General features: G+C 40.9%; 1 protein-coding gene across 5 annotated transcripts in view; it reads right to left on the reverse strand.

The window, feature by feature from the left end:
- The window catches only part of LOC122773293 (spectrin beta chain, non-erythrocytic 4-like), a 58,264-nt gene that overhangs the window by 21,768 nt on the left and 12,770 nt on the right, over nucleotides 1-23,726 (reverse strand). For 4 of the 5 annotated variants that reach the window (XM_044031858.1, XM_044031857.1, XM_044031860.1 and 1 more), the window contains exons 6-26: nucleotides 21,274-21,365; nucleotides 21,048-21,128; nucleotides 20,783-20,898; nucleotides 20,528-20,640; nucleotides 20,002-20,189; nucleotides 18,804-18,921; nucleotides 18,570-18,728; nucleotides 18,131-18,433; nucleotides 17,712-17,862; nucleotides 16,968-17,104; nucleotides 16,351-16,500; nucleotides 15,038-15,406; nucleotides 14,711-14,925; nucleotides 14,475-14,612; nucleotides 12,929-13,169; nucleotides 12,634-12,792; nucleotides 12,120-12,250; nucleotides 11,799-12,024; nucleotides 11,249-11,451; nucleotides 10,112-10,202; nucleotides 5,592-5,738 (exon numbers count right to left, since the gene is read on the reverse strand). In XM_044031858.1, coding sequence (XP_043887793.1) covers nucleotides 5,592-5,738; nucleotides 10,112-10,202; nucleotides 11,249-11,451; nucleotides 11,799-12,024; nucleotides 12,120-12,250; nucleotides 12,634-12,792; nucleotides 12,929-13,169; nucleotides 14,475-14,612; nucleotides 14,711-14,925; nucleotides 15,038-15,406; nucleotides 16,351-16,500; nucleotides 16,968-17,104; nucleotides 17,712-17,862; nucleotides 18,131-18,433; nucleotides 18,570-18,728; nucleotides 18,804-18,921; nucleotides 20,002-20,189; nucleotides 20,528-20,640; nucleotides 20,783-20,898; nucleotides 21,048-21,128; nucleotides 21,274-21,365 — 3,528 coding nt within the window. Of the gene's footprint in view, nucleotides 1-5,591; nucleotides 5,739-6,590; nucleotides 7,083-10,111; nucleotides 10,203-11,248; nucleotides 11,452-11,798; nucleotides 12,025-12,119; nucleotides 12,251-12,633; nucleotides 12,793-12,928; nucleotides 13,170-14,474; nucleotides 14,613-14,710; nucleotides 14,926-15,037; nucleotides 15,407-16,350; nucleotides 16,501-16,967; nucleotides 17,105-17,711; nucleotides 17,863-18,130; nucleotides 18,434-18,569; nucleotides 18,729-18,803; nucleotides 18,922-20,001; nucleotides 20,190-20,527; nucleotides 20,641-20,782; nucleotides 20,899-21,047; nucleotides 21,129-21,273; nucleotides 21,366-23,726 lie in introns of those variants that run through there. The other variant, XM_044031862.1, reaches the window with a different exon arrangement.

Here is a 23,726-nt window from a genome sequence, read left to right on the forward strand (position 1 = left end):
GACTTTCCAGAAGGTGCTGAGCTTGTGGTGGATATGATCACTGCAGTCTTATCTACCTACAAAGTGACCTCCTCTCTTCTGTGCTGCTGTAAGAGCATCCCTTTGTGGTAAAAAAGGGGCTGAACTGTTTTTTTTTTTATTATTCATTTGTTTACTTTCACAACCCTTAGAGAAAGCAGAGAATACGTTTAGTAGTGAGAAGTGAAACAAAGTGCACAAAGTAATGGGTTTAAGTTATTTAATTTTTTCAGAAATGTGTTTAATGGATTGCTGCGAGTCATATATTTTTTTTACTTTGGCTTTTTTAAGTGATAGAGACAGTAAAGGAAGGAAAGCTTGTAACCAGCATGAATCCTTGTAAGGGTCAAGGGTGGAATCCTGAGTGAAGTACCTAATCACCCACTACTCCCCAGGCGCAGATTTGCACTGCCCACTGCTCTGTGTGTGCACTCCCCACACAGAGCAGTGGGGTTGCTTTGGATAAAAGTGTCTGCCAAACCATTGAATGTAAATGATAGGACATGTAAAGGGGAGACAGGAAAAGTGGTGACCAGCTGTGAATGACTGGCTGAATTCAGGGACCTGATGGTAAATGATAGAAAAAAACTTTGTCTAAGTTTCAAAGTAGAAATAGGATCTTTATCTGTTCAGCTTTGTTTGTCTGGCTGTAAAGAAAGTCCAGACATCCTGCAGTGACGGCAGTTATCGATTAAACATTACATTACACATTCAGAACATTGCCAAACCTATACCTCATTAGATGTAGCCCTCTACAATACACTGCATTAACACCTTACACTGTGGGTTGAATCTCAATACTCAAAAGCAGCTTTCTTTGCCTCCATAGTCAGTGTCTCATATCACTTCCTGTTAAATCTCCACCGGCTTCCTGTTGCCTACAGTAGTTATAGGGGAGAGACCGACAAGAGGAGAGGGGGAGGAATGACCTTCAAGCAAGAGCTGTACGAAAAGAGGAGGGAAGACAAGGTGAAGGGAGAGGGGATTGGACAGTTGTTGCCTGGCAACCAGTGCAATCACAGGAAAAAGGAGACACGTTGTTCTAGCCTCTTTTTAACGTCACTACAACCTGACACAGCACATAAGAGGCCTCATAATCTTCTGCTGTGCCCGGGGTGTCCCATTTCACCAACACTCACCCACAGCTGAGGGAACAGAGTTTTATGAGCCACCGGAGTTTTTATGTACACAGAGTATTCATTTAACTTCCTGTTAAGACTTTTGAGATAATTCTTAAATAATTAAACATCAACCGGGGAGTACAACTAAGACCTAATACATCTGCCTGTGGATTGTTTTCTCAGTACTGTACTTCCCAGTGGCCCTCCAGTCCAGTTTGTTTTGTAGCATAAATAAAATTTGATAAATATTTCATTGTGAACTATATATCGTTCCGTGTCAACACTGACACTTTTATTTTGACATTCATGTATATATATTTATATATATATATATATATATATATATATATATGTCTCTCTCTCTCTCTCATATATATATATATATCAGGTATCTTTTGAAAAGTGTGGTTAAAAATATCAATTTTTAGTAAATTGTCTAACTTAACCAGCTGGATTATTTTCTATTCTATATATTTAATTTCTTGAAATGCAGTTAAAGTAGCTGAAGTATAACGCCAGCTTAATCCTCATGATAGCCTGACAGTAGCTGCACATTTTGGTAGCTCTGCAGTGTTTTCATCTCCTCAGGACTAAAGGAGGTCACTGATGAGGAAACGAGTGTGTGTGTGTGTGTGTTGGCACACTTAAAGCGACCGTCATATTAATGGTATAGGGTTTGCCAAAGTGGACTGGACAGTGAACTAGTAACTATTACCTGTAGCTATAAAGGACTATAGTGGATATTTAAGTTATTTAGTTCCCTCTAAAAAAGTTGAACTGTCCATTGTGCGGTTCTGTTCTTTAACAGAGAAACCCACAGAGATGGATGGTCCACAGTCACACTACCATAAAAACAGTCCTTCTGATACAAAGACACTGTAACAGAGACACAACTGCACCATGCAAAGCACAGAACAATGTGTCCAACACCAGTAGGCAGTTTGTGCAGATAACTATCAGTATGGTCATGATAAAATTCCAAATCCTATAAATGTCATCTAGCAAAGAAAATTCTAAGTTGCTAAGCAACGGCAACAGAGCAGGTTTGTGGGCTAAACATGGCTGCCACATATGATAACAGACGCTAAACAGTGTCTATCTGCCAACAGCTACGAGACCTGGTGAGACTCCAGACTGAGCTGGACACACACCAAATACACCAACTCTGACACATAATAACCTCTACTCTGCACCTATTTTGAAATATGTGTACAATGAACCAAAATGTCCCCAACTCCTTTCTGCAAGTCTCCTCATTGTCTCAAGTAAAAGACTGCTTGCATGTGGAGGACACCCACAAAAAGACACAAATATCTTTTTGGCACCTGTCTTTAAAATAATAATAAAAATATCATGGCATAAATAAGTATGCTTTGTGGGGGAAAAAGAAAATTTTCTGGATTCTAACAAACAACTAACATGTAATGCAATGCAATTGGTGAAATTAAACAAGCTGAGGTGGGTTAATAATTGAGTTTGCTATTAAACGTAAATTAATATTTTAGGGGAAATTTGTTTTTAATAAGAACTCATTTCTCTTTAACACCCACCACCCTTGGAGTTCTATTGTTCATCTTTAAAATGTAATTGTGCAAGCTTTTCATATGACCTTTCTATGTATGAGATTTTTAGGAATACAAAAAAAGTTAAATCTTATACCAATGTTTCAATCATTGGTATAGCCCTAAGTGTCAAGTCAACTATATAACATTCTGATATGTCAGTTTGAGGGTGTAAAAACTACAATGGACTCCTTTATACTTAAATGAAACAGCAGATTTAATAAATTATACTCGAGCACATTGTCAGAAACAGGCCAGTGCTTGAACATCAGATCTTACTGTGTTTTCTTAAAGTACATTGTGTGTTCAGACACCAACACGAATCGCAGTGTTGTGCCATGGCTCTGTTCACTCTGCTCCCACAGGGGAGTTCAGTTTCAGCCCTGCCCAGCACAACACTGCAGAGGACTGATCCATTATTATGCCACAGTCAAATGTAAACAAGTATAGAATCTTTTTGACTAAAACACACCACCAAAGATTTATTATAATAAATGTAGTTATATGTAGACAGAGGTACACTCAACACATCCGTCCATCGGCATCCGTGTGTCCTGTCGAACTGACGAAGACTCTTACTGTAAACTCTGCAAAAATCTAATGCCAACATGCATGCATATATGCAGATAGCGACACATATCATCTTGGGCCATCTGCGGTATCATAACACAAGCAAATGTCATTCAATTAGCGCCTTCGTTGCCAAACACACACACACTTCTGTGTGTAACAGAATCACAAATGAGTGATGAGATAGAGCGGCCTGAGGAAAATGTGTCACTATACAGCTCCACTGACCAGTAAAAATGCAACACGTCCAGATTCACGTCACAAGCAGCTAGTCAGACGTGTGAACACCACACACCAAAGTCGACCCGTTAAGACACAGAGATAACCCAATTACATGTGTGTTGATGAACGTCTGACCTGCCCTATAAATCACCTTGGTATGAAACCATTCTATCAGTGTGTAGAACAGTGGTGAAGTTAGAGCGACGCTCCACTCTCTATTTTAAACTCCTCTCCGATATATTATGTCCTTGCCACCGGCTTTGTTATGTTTCAGTTAAGTAGGTTTAACAGTGTGGCTTTAAAACAGAAGGACTATTATGTAAATCTAGCATTAATGAAAGGCCGTGTGAATATGATGATTGATGTCCGAGCTTTGTTTATGTCAGGGATGTTTGTCAGAAGAAAAACAGACAGACTAGGTTTTCCCCTCTCTTTAAAAATGGGAGGAGAGCTTCACACAGCTCTGCTTCTACGGGCAAACTGGATGCTTCAATTAAAGTCAGATGCTTAACATTCAGCAGGATTTGCCAGACACTTAATGTATCACCATAAAATATGTTTGTATAAGTGCACAACTGCTTTAAAATAGAATTATTTTTGTTTTTTGTAGGTTTACGACTGGTTCACACCAGATGTGTGGCGTGTGCGTCATTGCTTCCTGGCGTGACTGCTGCATCTCACTCTCATGTCAGTTCACACCACCAATATGTTTATGACTTCAGATTCTGATTAATCACAGAAAACCTCATGTAATATTTCATAAACAACTAATACATAAAACAAATTAGAATCTGAGCTTCACCTTCGAGCCCTTGTTACACTGAATGAGTTCAAAGCTATTATCCTTGTCTGCATGCGAGTGTTTTATGTACGCAAGTGTGAATGTATCTGTTGTTAATTGTTTTTAATGTCATTATGCTGCTGCCCTGTTGGCCAAGTCTCCCTTATATATATATTTATTTATTACAGCTGTTAATTAGTTTTTATGATATAATATTTATGTTTTTCCATGTATGTAGATTTAGTCTAGACACTAATACTACCGTGAAAGGTCAATATCATTATTAACAGATTTATGTGTGTTATGCATGAAAAATACGAGGCAACTTTAGGCAAAGGTCTCAATAGAGGCCGCCATCTTTGGCCATGTATCTACAGCAGCCTCAATGGACAAAACGTGTACTTTGTGCTTTGAATTGCAATTTAAATTAAATATAATGGCTCCACCCACATATACCAACGTATAAACAAATCAAGAGGAAGGACAAAATGGCAGGGAGACTAGAGAGTGGAAGGGACGTCCTGTCCTGATAGCTGAGGGGTGGTCAGTTCAACTTCATGCCAGAGTGGACCTTAATTGCCAGTCTCTCCCCTTCTCGTTCATCCTGTATTTTCTGTCTACATTTTACTTTCTCTGTCCAAAATAAAGGCCAAATGCCAAAGACAAAACATAAAACAAGTTTGTGCAAAAACGCTCATATGGGATCTTTAAAAATACAAATCTTAAACTACTTTACTGGCGTCAGTGTTTTCTCTCCCTGTCAGCAGAGTAGACTGGCAGGCATGTGCTGTACACGTCTGGATGATGCAATATAATATGCAAATGTACAGTACCGTTACATTTGTGCCACAACTTTATATCTATCTGAAGAGGTTTTTAAAGTGTATATTTAATTCTTCTAGTATAGGACAATGTTGGCAATTTAACTACAAGATATAATGAATGCTAATTCTGTGTTACAGATTGTATTCTGTACTTCTCTAAACACATAATAAACAAAGCTTCAAATATGCTAGATTATCTGCGTTAGATCAGATCATAGAATCATATATATAAAAAAACCTTAAAGTTTAAAAACGTTTATTATATTAATATTTTTTACAAAATGCCTACAATGCCATATATGTGTTTAGTACCTCAGTGGCACAGATAACAACTCCAAAGCTGAAACACACAACAACACAAACCACAGAGGCATCATTTTGTTCTGATCCACTCAGCACCAGAATGACCCAGGAAATATCAACTTAGACTTGAAAAACAAACAGCAAAATGATATAAACCATGTAGGGCGATGTTTTTTTTTAATCCCCTCACCTTTTCAATTTTGTCCAGCCATTCCTTGTTCTGGGCCAACTCCGCCATGAAGGCCTGATGCTTCAGCCATTTCTTATGAAGCTTCTGGGTCTCGTCTCGGCTGCTATCTCTCGCCATTAGCATCTTCTCACACACCCAGTCCCCCAGCTGTGTGACACACAGGGAGAGAATGAAAGAGAGAGAGAGAGAGGGTAAGATGTCAATATGGGACGAGTATAAATAATATAAATACCTTTTGGAGTTTTAGAAACTGATTTCTAATTTTTCATCACACACAAATGCTGAAATGTTTTCCATTAAAACCAATGTCATTCAATATATATATAAGATAAGCACTAGCAAAAAGTCTAAAGGATATGAAGCTGCATCTTGATGACGTAAATGAATAAAAAAAAAAAAAAATTGCATTAAGCTGAGGACTACTGTGGCTTGATTCTCTTCTCTTGCAGTGAGATGCAGAAACTGGAGTGATGCTTCAATCACATGACTGTTTTATTGACATCCTGTTTCCATTGCACTTTTTATTTGTATTTATTTTATTTAAATGTGTTTCCATTCAGGTTTTTTACACCCAACCGTTGAAACACACAAGCAACAATCATAGTGGGAAATGCGAGGTCAAACACACACAGGCATGAATATTTCACGATGCACAGCAGGCACATGTAGGCAGACACACGTGTACCAACAAGCATGGCGGCAGGAATTCACATGTACACACAACAGACCCCAGTGTCCACAGCAACAGCAACAGCACGCACCCACACACACACACACACACACCTCCACTCTCAGAGTAAAACCCTGCACACACACACACAGTCTGTGTGAGACCACGGCAAAAACACTTGCATTAACAGCATCACTGACATATCCAGGTCAGCATCAGCCCCTTTCTTCTCCATCCTCACACCTGCATGTGACACAACCACCTGCACCTCCATTACCACTAACCGGTCTCCACTAACCCTCTAACCGTGCAGTGAATAACTTGTTTACCGGCCGTGTTTAACAGGAACAGCCCACAGGATTTTGGCAGCTGCAGGCAGCCGTTGGAATCCGCATCCTCGCTGTTCTGCCGTCACACACGTGCAAAGATGCTCCTCACCGCAGAGCCAGATGAAGACAGAGAGAGCATGGACAGGGATGAAAGGAAGGAGTGGTGCCTGCTGAAGCGAGCGAGGAACTCAAAAAGGTGCGCTGGGAGGAAAACGCCAGCCATGAGGGTAAATAACAACAACAGTGAACGCTAAAGAGACAGAATGGAGACTTCAAAATAAGGCTGCTCTGCTATCTCTCCTCACTGTATGCTCACCCAGCAGAGAGAGAGAGCGAAAGAGGAGGGGCAGGAGCCGATCAGTGACGAGCGAGAGGGCAAGATTGAGAATGAATGACAGACGGAGGGGAAGAAAAAAAAATCCTCTTTCCCAAAACAATAAAATGGCAGGAAGCCGAGGCGATGCACGGGTGCTCCTCCCCTGCCTAAAACCTTCAGCGAGCAGGCGAGTGAGTGAGCGGGCTGGTTGGAGGAGAACTGGAGTGGAGGAGGAGGAGGGAAGAGGGAGGAGCAAAAGAGTGGGATTTAGATTTTGTGGGGGAGATGGAGGGGGGGATGCAGGTGGCGCCTCCAGGCTCACCGGTCATGGCTAATGATGCTGAGCTGGAGGAGGTGGAGGTGGGGGTGCACTTGAGCTTTAAATGGAGGGGAAGGATGGACAAGTGTGAGGGTAAGGTAAGAACAGTGCAAAGCTTTTTGTAGACTAAAACAAGCTGGTGTCCACTAACAGCCAAGCTCACGACTTCTCTGTAGCTGCTTTTGTTTTATTCTCTTCCTCCCACACTTAACACACCACCCCCATCCCTCCACCACCGCTCTCTTCATCTCTGCAGCAGTCCCAGGCAGCTGTACACTCAGTCTCCAGCATGCCTGACGCAGCTGCAGTGGTGAAGAGGAAAGAGAGGAGAGAGAGGAGAGAGAGGGAGGAAGTGGAGGTTTGGAGAGAGGAGAAGAGAATGGGGGTTGTTGATAGAGAGATGAGAGGGACATGGATGGACAGAGCAGTGATTTAACGTGAATGATGTATTTGCAGTTTGATAAATTTACTGCTCTTTTCTTTAAAGGAGCAGAACTGGATTTTTTGGACCGACGCCCCCTCTGTGTCAACTCCACCACAAACTATCACACAGTAAACATGACACACACGCGCACACACACACACATCCAAAAATAAAAAGACAGCGAGCGCACATGCACACACAAGGTTTTTACCAACACACACTTGCACACCTGCACACACACACACACACACACACAGAGGTCTCATGACTACAAAGGTCAAAGTAGGTCACAGCCTGATGCCCCCTTTGAGACTGTAAATGAATTCAATGAGGGAAGAGAAGGAGAGAGGAATTGTGTGTGTTTAGTAGGCTGTGTGGCCCAATTGTTGGAAAAAAAGCAAACCTATCATTGTGAGGACATTTAGTCTGGTCCACACAAGTTTAACAGGCTTTTTGAGGATTAAGACCTGGTTTTAGGGTTAGAATTTGATTATGGTTAGGGTTAGGCACTTAGTTGTGATGATGTGTGTGTGTGTGTACCTGGTATAACCTATGTTGTGGGGACCTAAGTCTATTTACACTGTCACATTACAGGGACTAAATGACTACATTTTAAAATGAAGACACGTTTTAAAGTCAGGATTAGGAGTAGACCAGTAGTGTCCTCTGAAGTCATGGAAACCTGTGTGTGTGTGCATGCGCACATGTGTTGGGGGAGACAAACAGACTAAATGAGAATGAATGGGTGATGGGGAGCAGGGGAAGGAGGAGGAAATGGGGGAGTATGTGTGACGAAAGAGGGAGAAAAGGGAACAGAGGAGAAGAAGGAGGGGAAAAGAGGCCAAGCACAGAGGAAGAAGGATTTATAGACTTGTAATCATCATCATCACTTCAACAAATTGCTCAACACCACTTTTTCATATCTAATACCAACATCAGTCCGATACAGTCGTTTAACATCCTTTCAACTACCAAACTCTGAGCTGATACCATTTATACCTGGAAATATCCGGCCGTTTCCAAAACATGATGCTCCAACTGAGTAACAAATATTCTAGATGACACAAAAGCCCACAACGTGACTCAGTTAAAACTGAAGTGGAGAATTGTGCTGCAACAATAGAATTCCTCAGTGGACTGCCAAGACCAATAAGTGAGAAAATGATTCCAAAAACATAACGTTTATGTGTTTCAACAGATAATTGTCACCAGAACATTTACAGTATTGCAATGTGAGAAGCCGTCCTGTGTGCTGAATGAGGACATGCTACATACAGTATATATTAATTACTCACACCTACAGTCATTTTAGAGTGTTCAATTTGCCTAATCCTAAAATCTGCATCTTTTTGGACTGTGGGAGCAACCCATGAAGAAAAGATCGAATAAAATAAGCGGTATGATTATTATTTTATGTACAAAACACAACAAAATGTGTGCATGTCAGTGTAAATGTGTCGGTGAGTGGACAGAATACGACTGTGAAAAGCAGGAAACACGAGGTATAAGGCTGGACTGAAGAGAAGAACACACCCTGCCTGCTGAGAGCTCAGGTTCCAACATACTGACACAGCGTCATCCATCCATTGTAGAACACACACACACACACACACACACACACAGACAGTCTCTCACACACTGATGTACAGTTAGATACACTCTTCCACTTCTGAATTAGTGATGAGGTGCTGCGCTGCTGAATTATTCAGGAGCCAAAGAGAGAAAGTTGCTGAAACTAAACCAGAAAGAAGCCTGTGACTCTGCACGGTGAGAGAGCAAAACCTGAAGGCAGCACCGGTGAGGTGGTCAACAACACAAGTACACACTAAAGAGGACGCGTGCGGACCGTGTCAATGACAGCTTAGAACAAAAACAAAAATATGTCCTTTAAGTATCTATAAGTTATCTAAGATATCTGCTCATCAATGAGGGTGTCATCACAGAATCCTCAATAATCAAAGTATCCTCAAATATCCTGCAAAAACAATATTAAAAAATGTAAAAAATATTAAGAGATTAAACTGCAAAATAATATAACATCCATACCAGAAACCAAAAAAAAAACACCAACCCGTTGAGGGTTCAAGTCAAAATCACCCAGAAAATCAAAGACTGTGAAAATTAAATATTCCCTTATGAAGAAAAGAATAAACTGTCATCTAATTACAAAAGACCTGACACCACAAGGGGAAACACCAGTTGCACCTTCTCTTAAAATGAGACAATGTCAACAACTTGCCACAACTAATTGCAAGGATTTGGCTGAAAATTGCTAATCCAACTATAACGATGGTGTCTAAAACAAATGTAGTTCTCCTGTGCTGCCACTAGAGGACACGTGGGAAGATAAAACAAACAATGAGGCTTCCATGCTCTGCTTTTCCCTGTGAAAAATCAGATTACATTCATGTCCTGATGAGATGATCTGAAGTCTGTACATTTAAAACAAAGTGGTCTCTTACCTCATGACAGTCTTGGAGAAACCTCTGAAGTTCCCACTGGTCATTCAGTTTCTCCAGCCACTGCTGGGCCAGCTCTCTGTTCTGGTTTCCCCTGAGACAAGGTACGACAGAAAAGGTCACTTCTTGTAACTTGTAAAAATAACACAGCATATATAACATATTTAAACTTTCTTTTCCAGCTGCACAAGTATCTGACAATAAAACCTGCTTACAAACAATCACTGCCAGCCAGCAACAACATCAACAACAACTACACATGAGTGATTAAATAAAGAAGTCAGCTGTGTAGCAGAGTTTATTCCACAGCAGCAGCCAGAGAGGCCACATGCATTTGCATTAGTATCTTCAACTCTGAAGCATTATGTCTTTATTCAACAGAGTTCAATTCATTTATTTGTGTTAAAATAACACCATTACTTTTATCAGGAAAAATATAATGTTTGATTTGATACAACATTGGATTAAATTTTAACAGGTAAATATTAACCATTATATAAAATGTTCTATTTATGTATTTCCTGGTTATTCAGACATGTGGACAGTATCTCTGGTATCATTACGAAAAAGAAACATGATTAATTTAATGAATGTGGAATAATTTGTTACCACAATATGACACTTAAAAACACTGCATGTGTGTCCATGGGAGAGAAATGATTGTCCACTGAGTTAATTCATGTAAATCAAATCTAAAGACCATATGGATCATCTATTGTTGGACACAAACACATAAAACCCCAACCCCCAATCAACACACACACACACCCTCGGCTATCACACAGATTTCATGGTCAGAATTTAGTTTCTTTTTGTGACTCCCTATTCTTTAGATTTGCTGCAATTCCTCTTTTATTGTATTGTCATGCTATCACACTGTGTGAGCTATGTGCTTTATATTTTAAATCTAAATTGTCACTGTGACAAACATGTTGGAGTTCTATATATATATATATATATATATATATATATATATATATATATGTATATATATATGTATATGTGTATATATATATATATACATATACATACATACATACATACATACATACATACACATAGAAATATATCTAAATGATTTATCATGACGTAAAACTGATCTACGTCTACTTCAGAGTCAGTTCAGCTTGTATTCGGTACCTGGTGGCGAGGGTGTCGATGCGTTCCCTGATGCGATCAGAGTAGATGTTGCTCTGACTGATCAGACTCTCTCCTGCCTCGATCACAGCTTTGATCCGGTGCAGGTTCAGCTCCATGGTGGTTGTGAAGTCCTTGTGTTTCTTTATGGCGGCTTCGACTGTTTCCACTGTGGTGGGCAGCTCCACGTGAGCGAGGGCCGATTCCTGCAAGAGGAATTTACTCAAAATCTTAAAGACATAAAGCGGATGTGACTGTGAAATTGTGACTAGAAGCCGTTTCACAAATAAATATTTAACTGGTCAAATCCAAAGTAATCAGATTAAATCAATAATGACTAATTGTTAGAAGAGCCTTTGTTGCAATGAATCGTTAATATTGTTTTGTATTTGTTTCTAATTTGCCCTCTGGATAAAGAGAAATTAAATTACAGCGGTGCAGAAACAGCAGGAGGAGGCAGATGAAGATCTATGGCCAACCAAAAACAATCACAGAGTAACCAGAAAACACATTAATACAAGTTTTGCTGGCTTTAATGGTATCTTTATCTCACCTGGTTATTGAGGAAAGACTCTGCCTGTTTCACGTCTCGCATGAACAGATGGAAAATGTGAGCTTGGACCAGAACTTCTCTCCTGCTCTCCCACATCTCCAGCAGTTTATTCCAGCCGACATCGAGCTTCTGGAGCCACTGCTGCAGCGCGGCCTGAGGGAGAGGAGCCTCCTCAGACTCCAGCAGCTCGTTCATGGCCTGCAGACGCTCGTAGTCCTCTTCATACCTGCACATACAATGACAGAGACCACGTCTATAATCTGATATGTTGTTTTTTTTAAAGAGCAAGAATAAGGCTTTTATTGTCCTGCAGCAACCCACCTTCCTATCTCCTCCTTGAGGGCAGCGTGTTTGTTGATGAGTCTCTCGGCCTCCTCCAGGTCATTGGGCAGCTGTTCTGATGCAGCAGCCGTCTGCGTCTGGACCAACCAGGTGAGGAACGAGTCCAGGTCCTGACGGAGACAGAATATTTGCTTTTCAATCCTGTCTACTGTTCGTCTACGCTGCATACATTTGTTGAAAGTTTAAAATCTGTTTGTGGAGTAAACTATGTAACACCTTTTAAAAGGTCCAGTGTGTAAAAATGTGTGACATCTAATGGTGAGACTGGAGATTGTAACCACCTGAAAACTCACACATCCATTTCTTAAGTGCATCAAGAAATTACACATACTGGCCTTCATATACTAGAGAGGATGTAAACAATTTCACAAGTCTCCCACTCTCTATGCCCATGGTTCTCAAACTGTGGTACGCAGGCTTCCTCTGGTGGTAAATCTTGGAGGAACACATGTGAAGTCAGAAACAGGATAATAAAGATAAGAATTTTGAGTACCTGTATGAAGCTTTGCAGTCTGCTTGCCACCATCAGCGAGTCCTCACATCCCTGCAGGGTGTGTTTAAGCTCCTCCCACTCTACACTGATGCCATCAAATGGCACCAGAATCTCTATGGCTCGACCTGAGTGAACCGTGGCAAGATGTTCTGCCTCCTCCTACATCACCAGAAAAAAATAAAAATAAATAAAACCACAATAAATCCAGACTTTTATTCTGCAGTCTGCTTTTTTATACTTGCTGCTTTTGGTTGTAACAGGAGAAATGTGAGAATATTTTCTAATATCTCTGAACCTGCAGATGCAGAAGTTTGGGCTCCAGGACAGACAGGGCTCCCTCCATGGTGGAAAGGCGTCTCTGCAGAGCCATGACTCCTCCCAGGTCACTGCCCACATACTGCGTGGCGTCGATGGCTTTTCTCTTGTCCTGTATCTGGGACTTGATCTCGGCACATTCAAGCAGGTAGTTCTGCAGGCGTAACATTGAGTTCATCTGATCTTTCTTTTCCTCAACCAGCTCCACAATGCTGTTCCACCTGGTGTGGTGTGAGGAGACACATGAAGACAGAGCCACAATCAAAGTGTCATTTGAGGAAGATGAAGCAAAACAAGTGTGGAAAGTGAACAGTGAACACAGTTGATGTACACCGACAGTAGAGCCTTTATAGAGTAAGTAAGAGGTTTACTCTTGAAGGGAGACACAGCGTCATAACTAAAAGACATGTTAACATCACTGTTATGATGACCCGATTTGAAGTGCACTGATTTATCTTAGATAGTTGATTCTCTCATCACTGCGGCGGTTTCAGTCCAGGCCTCGTCTGCCTACCATATCATACAATATGTTCTCCTGAGTCTGCTCCAGACCAGCAGGTCTCCATACACACACACACAGATCCTTGTGACTGTAGTGAGGTAATGGTTGAGACACTGAGAGGCAGACAGAATGCTCAGCAGGCAGGATGGCAAACAGCTCGATGACACTGACCTCAGAGCTGTAAAACACGGCCAGTGACTTCACCAGTTCAGGTGTGAATGAGTGATGAGCTCACTACTTCACAAACATTACATATACTGTACACTGTGTAGGGTGTAGACCCAAACTGAACCCAGCACAATTGGTTTTTAATGCATTCATCTATGAAATTATTCAACCTCTGAATTGAACAATTGTCATTCTATATTTGAGTTTAAACTTTTGGGTCTAACCATGTTACACAATAAAAAAGCAACCAGATCATTCCTAGAAAGATATTTCAAAAGGCAGGAAATGTAAATAAAAAGATAAAATGACTGAGCTACAAACATAATGTCTCATAAAATACAAATATTAAGGCAAATATGGCAAACATTTGCACAGGATTTACATATCTAATAATAATCATAATTTAGATGGTATTTCATTGGTAATATGTAATCAACAAAAAACACAAAAAACACAAACAACACTTGAGAAGAGAAGAGTGTTGATTTTGTGTGTTTGTTTTTAATTTTGGGACAAATGCCCTGGGCTGGACCTGTCTTGAATGAGGCCGCCAGCACAGATGGTCGCACTGAGACCAACTCTTCATGCCAATTTCATATGATTCACGATTCCTGCCTTGTGTGAACACTGTTGACAGACGTACCAGAGGTCAGTGAACGTGTCAGAGATGGTTTAAAACATGTTCTTGGTCAGATGTTAAAATTGATTATTGGTGTTTACAAATGACCTATGTAGTAAAAATATAAACTTAGATGCAGGGGCTTTTCTGACTCATTGTTGGACATAAAGCTGCCGTGATTGTTAATACCAAGGCATTTGTAGTGTTAAAATTCTGGAGGCAGTTTTATTACAGTACCTGGAGTTGAGATGGTCCTGACAACCTCTGACCTCTGTAGATGATGGGTGACCTCCATCCAAGAGCTGCTGAACTATCTGATTAACATCTAGGATTCTTCCCATCAGGCTGTTCATTTCTTGGTCCAGACTCTCAAACCTGAATGAGGGAGCAGTGATGCAGACGGCCAGTCAGCGCTATGCCACTCCTCAGCTATGATTTAAAGAAAAAAAAATAATAGTTGTTCTTGTCCTCACCTGTGGGCCACCACCTCCACGTCCTCCAGTCTCTCAGGGATCTCCATCTTATCTAGCCACTGCTCCTTCTCATCAATCCACAGCTCGCAGGCGTTGACCTCACTGAACATGTGGTAGACAGCAAGGGCATCGTGAAGCCACTGCTGTCTGAGCACCGCGACCTCAATCACCTCGGTGTACAACTGCTCCACCTCTCCCATCCGAACCTGCACCTCCTGCAGCGGAGAGAGGAGAGTAACAATGTGTAGGGACAAAGACGGAACAGAGCGAAAGACAAAGAAGGAAAAAAGCATTTCATACTGAATAAAGAGTTTGACTTCTACCCACCTCCTGTTCACGGTACTGCAGAGGCAGCGTCACCATGTGTTTGCGCAGTGTAACAACATGCACGCGATGCTTGTCGATGGCTTCACTGACCCCTCTGTGTTTCTTCAGCAGTGACTGAGTAGAGTATTCGTCGTGTCCAAAGTCTTCGCTGGAGACCAGTCGGTAAGCATCCTGCAGCCAGGCCACCAAGTCGTCTGTCTCCGTGGAGAACTGAAAAAAGTTGAGTGCCTCCTGCAGGTGACCGAGACGCTGCGCTGCCTGGTCCTCCAGCTTCTTCCACTCACTCTTCACCTCCATGATGCGCTCCTGGATCCCCGCAGTGCCAAAGCTCTTCTCACTCAGGATCTGCTTTCCTCTCTTCATGGTGTTCTGGAGAGGTGAGGCAGGATGGAGGGATAAAATATTACGCTAAACCTAGTGCAGCAAAGTGGAGGATCACTAACCAGCAGTTTAACTTCTGTTATTTGCACCAACAGAGATGGGAAGGGTACTAAAATATTCTACTCGTGTAATTGTACTATTACTTTTATAAAAATGCACTTAAATGTCAGTCAGTCATCATCTAACCGCTTTATCCTCCACCAGAGGGTCGCGGGGGGTGCTGTGCCAATCTCAGCTACATAGGGCGATAGGCAGGGTACACCCTGGACAGTTCGCCAGTCCATCGCAGGGCCACACACAACTAGAGACAAACAACCATTCACTCTCACACTCACTACTATGGTCAATTTAGAGTGTCCAATTTACCTAATCCCCACATTGCATGTTTTTGGACTGTGGGAGGAAGCCGGAGAACCCGGAGAGAACCCACGCACACACGGGGAGAACATGCAAACTCCATGCAGAAAGGCCCTTGTTCCAACCGGGGCTCGAACCCGGGTCTTCTCGCTGCAAGGCGAGAGTGCTAACCACTACAGCACCGTGTGACCCCAAATGTACCATTATTAAAATCATTCAGGGTGGAATAAACTGTGAATTCTATTGACCTTCACAACTCAAAATGAGACAACTTTCCTTAAATGCCACAAAGTAGACCAAATTGATGCCAAACAAAACAGAAGTGATTTAAATGTAGCAAAGATTATGACTTTAATACTTCAAACAAAACATGCATAAGTCAAATGAGTGATTTTGTACAAACAGCAGCTAGAAAACCTATGTATCAACAAACTTGTTGCTATGACTGAACATATTCTATTAATGTTAAAGCATCTGTTTACTGACGTACATGAATTTCAGAACAGAAACTCCAGGTACTGCAGATATTCCAAATGATGATACACACAGACACACACACACATGCATGCACACACCTGCAGCAGTGACCGGTGAGCCAGCAGTTCTCCAGCCAGAGTCTTGTGTTTTTGCAGTAGCCTCAGCACACTGCTCAGGTCCTTCCCATAACCCTGAGCTCCCAGGATCGAACTCTTCTCTCTGATCCAGACCTCAGACTCCTCCAGCTCCTGAAAATGCACATCAAATGTTGGCTTTACAGACCCCAACCTATCTAATAACCTTATTAACACATTTAAAAGTATTAATTAAATGAACCGGATAAATACAGTATGTCACAGATATTCACACAGTCTCAAACAGTGTCAATATAGAGGAAATGTTTTTTTAAAGACATTACAAAGAGAAATGTATATTTACTTTCACGTGTAGTGTATACTGATATTAATTACTTTGCTATGTACCTTTTAAATAAACATGAAATACAAAAACAATTAAGAGAGACGTTAAAACGCAGCATACTCTCGTCTTATCTGGTCTGTGTTTCATTTTAAGAAATTATCGTATGCTTTCCTTCCACTTCAGATAAAAAAAGTACAATAATAGGAGCAGGTCTCTACAGCAGTTAGAATGATCCATTACTCAGTGCAGGTGGAGTCTAATGACCTTTTGACTGGCTAGAAATATTGAACGTTACCTGAAAAAAGGCCCACAGCTGTCTGGACTCCTCCAGCTCAGCACGCCTTTTAACTGCCAGTTGTTTCAGCTCCTCCAGACAGGAAGAGACGTGGTTGACACGGTTACAGATCACCTGGGGGTCACACGGTTGGTAACCTGGGGGCAACAAACGTTATGGTTATGAGCAGAAGAAAGAAAGAAAAAAAGAGATAGCACGTTTAGTGCTTAATACATGACAGTACAAATCTCCTAAAGATAACTTGTACTAATACTAACACTAACTGTAAGTGCAGTGTTTTAAATTTATTCCACAAGTATCTGTTGTCAAGTTGACAACAGATACAACCAAATAGTTTAAAGGTCAATTGTGCAAAATTGAGCTAATTTGAGCTAGTTTAATAAGTGTGTTTGTATAAGTGTGTTGGCTTGGTTTCATAGCTATAGAATAAGCCTTTAATAAGTACTTGTTTGCTTTAAGGGGGCCGCCATTTTCAGCCACCACGTTTCTACTGCCGCCTGATGTTTAAAGTGAGCTAACAATGCAAACAAAGAAAATCTCTGCCCACATAAACCCTACTACCCTACTACACAAACCAGCACAGAAGGAGGAAAGAGCAGAGAGAATCGTGAAAGAGTATTTACATCCTTTCTAGTTTCCTCTGGAGTCCTCTGTTTGTTACGATCTGCCGTCTCGCCACTAGATGTCATTAATTCTTACGCACTGGACCTTCAACAATGACATACAGAGTGTGAACATGTGTACCCTCTATAGTGGTGAATTTGAGTGCAGCAGTGTTGAGTGTCTCCACCCTCTCAGCCTGTACAGTAATATCTGCTTCTTGCAGGCTGTGTTTCTGCAGCAGGTCATCCACCTCCAGAAGATGTTTCCCAAAGTCCTTTGACAGCAGCTGGACCTAAGGGGGGACACAGAAGAGGAAAGAAGACAACAGTTAAATCTTTCCTCATTTACTCATTTCATTTCCACTATATTACTCTACTTCCTCCCTCTTTCCTTTCTAACTTGTTGCTTTTCTAGAACACTATTTATCCATTTTTCATTTTCAGACCAAGCAGGCTCCTCACTCTTTCTCCACGTTCTTCTGTCTCCACTCTTTCTTACATCTCTATTCACAATTGATTTCACAGCTGGAGTAGCTGTCCCTCTCACACACCCTTCAATACCTGTGTGTCCTCCATCCAGTCAATCATGTAAACCATGTCTTGAAAGGTCTTTTGCAGGGCCAGGTTCTTCTCCAGACGGGTCCTCCTCCCTGCCACCAGCTCCTTCAGCAGGCCCCACTGACCCAGGATGTTCTCCTTTCGTGCCAAGATTCGGCGAATGTCATAATATCCTTCCTTCTCCATCTCTGCTGCAAGTTCTACCACCACTGCAATCCGGTCTTCATACGAGGCAATGTCAGCCTCAATGGCCTCGTGTTTCTTCATTGCTGCCTCGACTGCTGGGAGGTCGTAGCCAAAATTGTCCTTCAGATAGAGACGAGGATAAAGAGAAAATGGAAATAAAGAGTTAGCAATACAAGTGGAGAGCGATAAAAGAATTAAGGATTATTGAGTTTTGGTGCAGTCTTGTACAAACCCACCCCACTCCTCAGATCCATACCTGTGATACGAGTCTCTGATTCTCATTAAGCCAGGCTTGTCTCATGGTGGTTTTGTGATCAAAGCGCTGAGCCAGCAACTCCAGCTTCTCTTGACGAATCAGCTCCTTGCGCAGTGCCACGCCCCTCTCATGCTCCGCCTTCTCCAGCCTCTCCCACGCCTTAGGTTTGACAAAAATTTGGTGATTAAACAATCAGGTGAGAACTTCTGGAGCTAAGTTTGACCACAGACTGACCTTGTTAATGTCTGAAATTAGCTTCCCATCGTGAGGCACATAGGGTTTCTGGTTGTTGGCTCTGAGTTTGCTTTGGATGGTGAAGAGAAGGACCTCGAGATTCCCCTTCTCCTGAAACCTGAGCAAGAAAAAACACTTTATTGAAGCATGATGTTCCACAACATGACTTATTCTCTTTCCATATTCCCATCTTAGAACACGGAAGTCAAAAGAAAAGATCCAAGCAGCTGCCATTAAGTTGCTGGAGTTGATTCAGTGTATTGATGAAGGACACAATGCTGCTTGATGACTCTGGGTAAAGGAGGATTTCTCTGCTCACTCTGCTGACCTGCTGTGAGTTTCTCTGTAATTAATCACTCTGTGAGGTACAAACACCTGGGTGTGTTTCACCTCTATACGGTGACATTTTCTGTGCAAAGAGAAATGTAGACATTCAGGACCTTTGATACAGAGTATCAGCAAGTGATGTGAATTATATTTTGAACACAGGAATTTGAATTTCATTGATCATTGTGATTTTCCACAAATATTTTCATTTGAAAAAATATTTTGTCATTTGCTCATGAGCACAGTACTGTGTGTGTGTGTGTGCTTTATGCATTTTTCTGGACATAACACTGATCTACCAAAACCTGGTCCTGCGCACAATATGTTGTGTGCATTGTGTTTTCATTTTGATTAAATCAAGTAAACTGTTGGCTGTAAGTCTGAGACATAAACATTTGACTCATTCAAAGTGAGTCAACTCGACATTAAGCCAAAATGTGTATGTAGCGGTGTGTGTGTGTGTGTGTGTGAATGTGTATCATTATTGCTGCTGCTATGTGGCGTCATAGTACTGCACCGTTTGTAACACTGATCCTGATGATGCTGGACAAAAAGCTCAAGGCTCAGTGGTTCTGCCTTTCATGGCTGTGTGAAAACACAACACAACACATGATCTACTTCCACTCTTCCTACTTCGGTCCTTAAAAGACTTGATTTTCTTAATCATCACTACAATTATGTCACTACTAATCATCACTACAATTGTGTAGTGACTTCATACCAAAAGTATGAAGTCATGCTAATGTCGAGCATGAGGTATTAGTAAAATAAATGGACTTCAAATGGGTTATAGATGATGCGTGTAGGCAAACTGGTTTGTTTGTGCTTTACAGAATTACAGAAAAAAAAGTCATGATATTACAAATCATACTTGATTGGTTTTTCTATGGTGCAGTAAGTGGTGAAGGCCTGCAGCTGCTGCTGGACTCCAGTCAGTGAGTTGGCAAACTTCTGGTTGCTGATGACCGCGATGGTCTTTTCAATCCAGTCCAGCAGGTCTGATGCCAGAGCCTCGTAGCGGTTGATGATCTTTTCCGACTCAACACAGTTTTCAAGTACCTGAAGAAGATTGAAACAGGAAGAAAGTAAAAAAGACAGAAAGACACGATCACACTTGTGGTTTAGCTTGAGAAGAATGCCGGTCAACTATTAAAAATCAAGGATGTTTTAAACACAAATATCTTTTCAACCACACATGGCAGAATCTCAATGCATGACAGACATGCTGAAGTTCAAACCGAGCATAACACTGGGGAAGAACAGAGAATTTTCTGAAGAAGAGAAATATCCAGTGAGCAGCGGCTCAATGAGAGAAAAGATCTTGTTGATGCCAAACATCAGAGATTTATTTAGGTGTCCCGTGTATCTAATAATGTGACGATGAGCACAGGTATTACCTTCCCAATCCTCTTGCCCTCCACAATAAGAGCTTTCATTTTGGAGAAGTAGTGGTAGTAGGAGACCACATAAGTGATGATGGACTTTTCATCTGGGTTTTCTGTATTCACGTCTGTAGCAGAGGAAGGTGAAGGAGTACAAATCTGCTCAATTTAAGATGAAACCACATTTGAAATTTGGTGAATTCAATACCAAGTGCTTCCATGCCACTCCATGGATAATTCTGAGTGTACTGTGGACTGTAATGTTCTCACCCTCAGGGTCCAGGAGTTTGGTAAGACCCAGGTTCTGCTCAGCGATATTAAAGGCTTGCTGGAGGTTATGTGTTGCATTGGACCTTGTCAGCTTGTGGAACTCAATCAGGTCTGGCCTGGAGAGCACAAGATGAAGGAAATTGGATGGTATAACAATATAATAAAATATCTAGACATTGAAAACCTCACTATATCAACATCTGTTCCTTTCATCATGTGAAACTTCCCAGTTTGAATCATTAGCGGTGTTAAAAATGCTGCTCACCTGTGTCTGTGTATGAGGGCGTTGAAGGCCAGGCCATCTCTCCAGCAGGTGGTGAAGTTCTGAATGTTGACTTCAGGATACCTGGACCATGAACACAGTTTTCATGTAAACCAAGAACAACCATCATCCTAACAAAACAATTTATAAGCACATTATACCATATAAATGAACCTGAATGAACAGTCCTGCTGTTTTTATGTACTATACGTATAACCACACAGCTCACCCAGCGGTCTTCATCTGGCACCAGAGTAGCAGGGCATCCTTGGCAGAGCGAGTTTCTCTGTTGTCCTCTGTCTCTATTTTGATCACCTGGATCTGAAGAGGAACAAAACAAAGCAACAATTTCACACTGGTGAAGAAAAACAAACCTTTTATCACCTCATTTACTCTTGAGGAACATACACACCACACACTCACAGTTCATTTACCATCAGAGACTCCGACCAAATCACTTCCCACTCACTATATGACACAGTACAATAGTATACATTGTCAACACCAGTGTGTAAAGTGGGAAAGAATAAGTGCCAGTACTCCCCTTATCCATAGGAGGTGTGTACATCAGTATTATTAAACAGTAAAATATCAATATTTTCAGGAAATAAAAGAATCCAAAAGGTATTAGTGATTTCAAATGTTTGGATTGGTCTATAATAAAACATTTTAACATTTCATACATAACATAAATCCATTATTCATTTTAATTTAGTCTCCTGTTATTATGCTGTGCTCCTGGACACAAATGTGGCACGAAGTCAGTGAACATTTGGTGAAAATGTGACACTTCCAATTTGTTCTTGCTTAACAATAAAAATAAAAATTCTTAACACTAGAAACAAACACTAGATGCTCATTGGCACAGGTGAACGTCACATCGTGCACCCTGAGAAATTAATATCCTCCGTACGCAAATAAAAGTGCTGGTTCTCATAATATAATAATAATAATTTAGTGACAAAATTTACTCAGAAGTTCCCACAGTGGAAGAGATGTGATACAACTATGGGACAACTGCTAACCCCACCCCACAAAGCAATACCTTCTAGCATAGTATTTCAACTTTCAGTGAGTGTTGAGTGTCCACAGTTTTGATTTACCTCTCACAACGGAGCAAACTATAGTGTATAACAAAGTTGAGAAGCAGAAAAGCGAATGGGGGAGATGTTTGGGAGCTTGATGGACAAAGTCTGGAGGCTGGTAAGTAAAAGCTATGTGTGTACGACTCCCATACTGAGCAAGAGTCAACTTATAAGTATAATGATATATGATATATGATATTATAATGATATAATAATGAATGTGTTGACAGTAACAATGTGACATTTAAATCCTGCCCATAAAAGCTCTGTTCATCAGCTTCTGAGGAGTTTCTTAAACTCAGTAAAGAATATTTACAGGAGTAGCAGCAGCAGAAACCAGACCAAAAACAGCAAGAAGATAATGATGGAGAGGTCAAACCAGTTGAGAGCAAGGATGAAAGTCTGCCCTGACAGTGAAACATTAAAACAAACATGCACAGAAAAAATAATTAATGGAAACAGACAAGAGTAATAAGTGCTGAGGATTTTAGTCGGGAGTCATTACAGCGACTGATGATGTCTGACAGTGACGGCCATTCAGCCAATCACATCACAGTGACATGATCGTAGGTAATTGGCAAACTGGCACCCACTAATCAACACTGAACACACACGTTCAACATTCATGACTTAAGGGGACATTGCATTGACTTACATTCATTTTCTGGAGACTTACTCTAACCATAACCACAATTACTACTGGCCTAATCCTAACCCTGACCCTAACCTTACCCTAACCCTAACCTCAACCTAACCTTAAAACATATCTTCACCTTAAAATGTAGTTATTTACTAGACTAGACAAGATTTTTTTTCCCATAAGAAAGAAAAATCCCTATAATGTCACTATAAACAGATTTAGGTCCCCACAACATAAGGAATACCAGATTATGTACAAGGTATTCACACACAAAATCCTTTATATGTAAATAACAATATACAGCTAAAAATATCTGGTTATGATAAAGGTATTGACCCTCAATTTATTCATGCGAAATAAATTATATGTATATGTACCTATATATGTGTATATATATATGTATATATATATATATATATATATATATATATATATACATATAGAAAACATATATGTATATAAATGACACATTTACTGCTATAAAGAATGAAAATGCATATAGGAAATCTTTAACATGTATTAACAAAATGCCAATATTTATTAGCTGGATATCTAAAAAAACAAGCAGTGTCTAATGCTTGATAATATAATTGTGCCATTTATCATAGAGATGATTAACATGCTGATGCTTCACATGCAGCGTGTCACACTATGATACTGTAAAACAAACATGACACAGTCTAAAATATAAAACAGTAAAAGTCAATGTGAAGTCAATGAAAATAAAACTTCTCTCTCTCTCTCTCTCTCTCTCTCGCTCCCTCCCTCTCTCTCTCTCCCTCTCCCTCTTTCTCTCTCTGCCAGTGTGCGGCCACTGCAGTACTTTGGTCATACCTGCTGACTGGACAAAGCAAAGTCTCTCTTTCACCACAGACTGAGGGAGGATTGGAAGCAAACAAAAGAGGTGAAAATGACACCAGACAAAGTTCAGGGGGGGAAAAAAGCCACTTGAGCAAC

Source organism: Solea senegalensis, linkage group LG8 (assembly GCF_019176455.1).
Source record: "Solea senegalensis isolate Sse05_10M linkage group LG8, IFAPA_SoseM_1, whole genome shotgun sequence".
In the NCBI taxonomy this organism is placed as follows: Eukaryota; Metazoa; Chordata; class Actinopteri; order Pleuronectiformes; family Soleidae; genus Solea; species Solea senegalensis.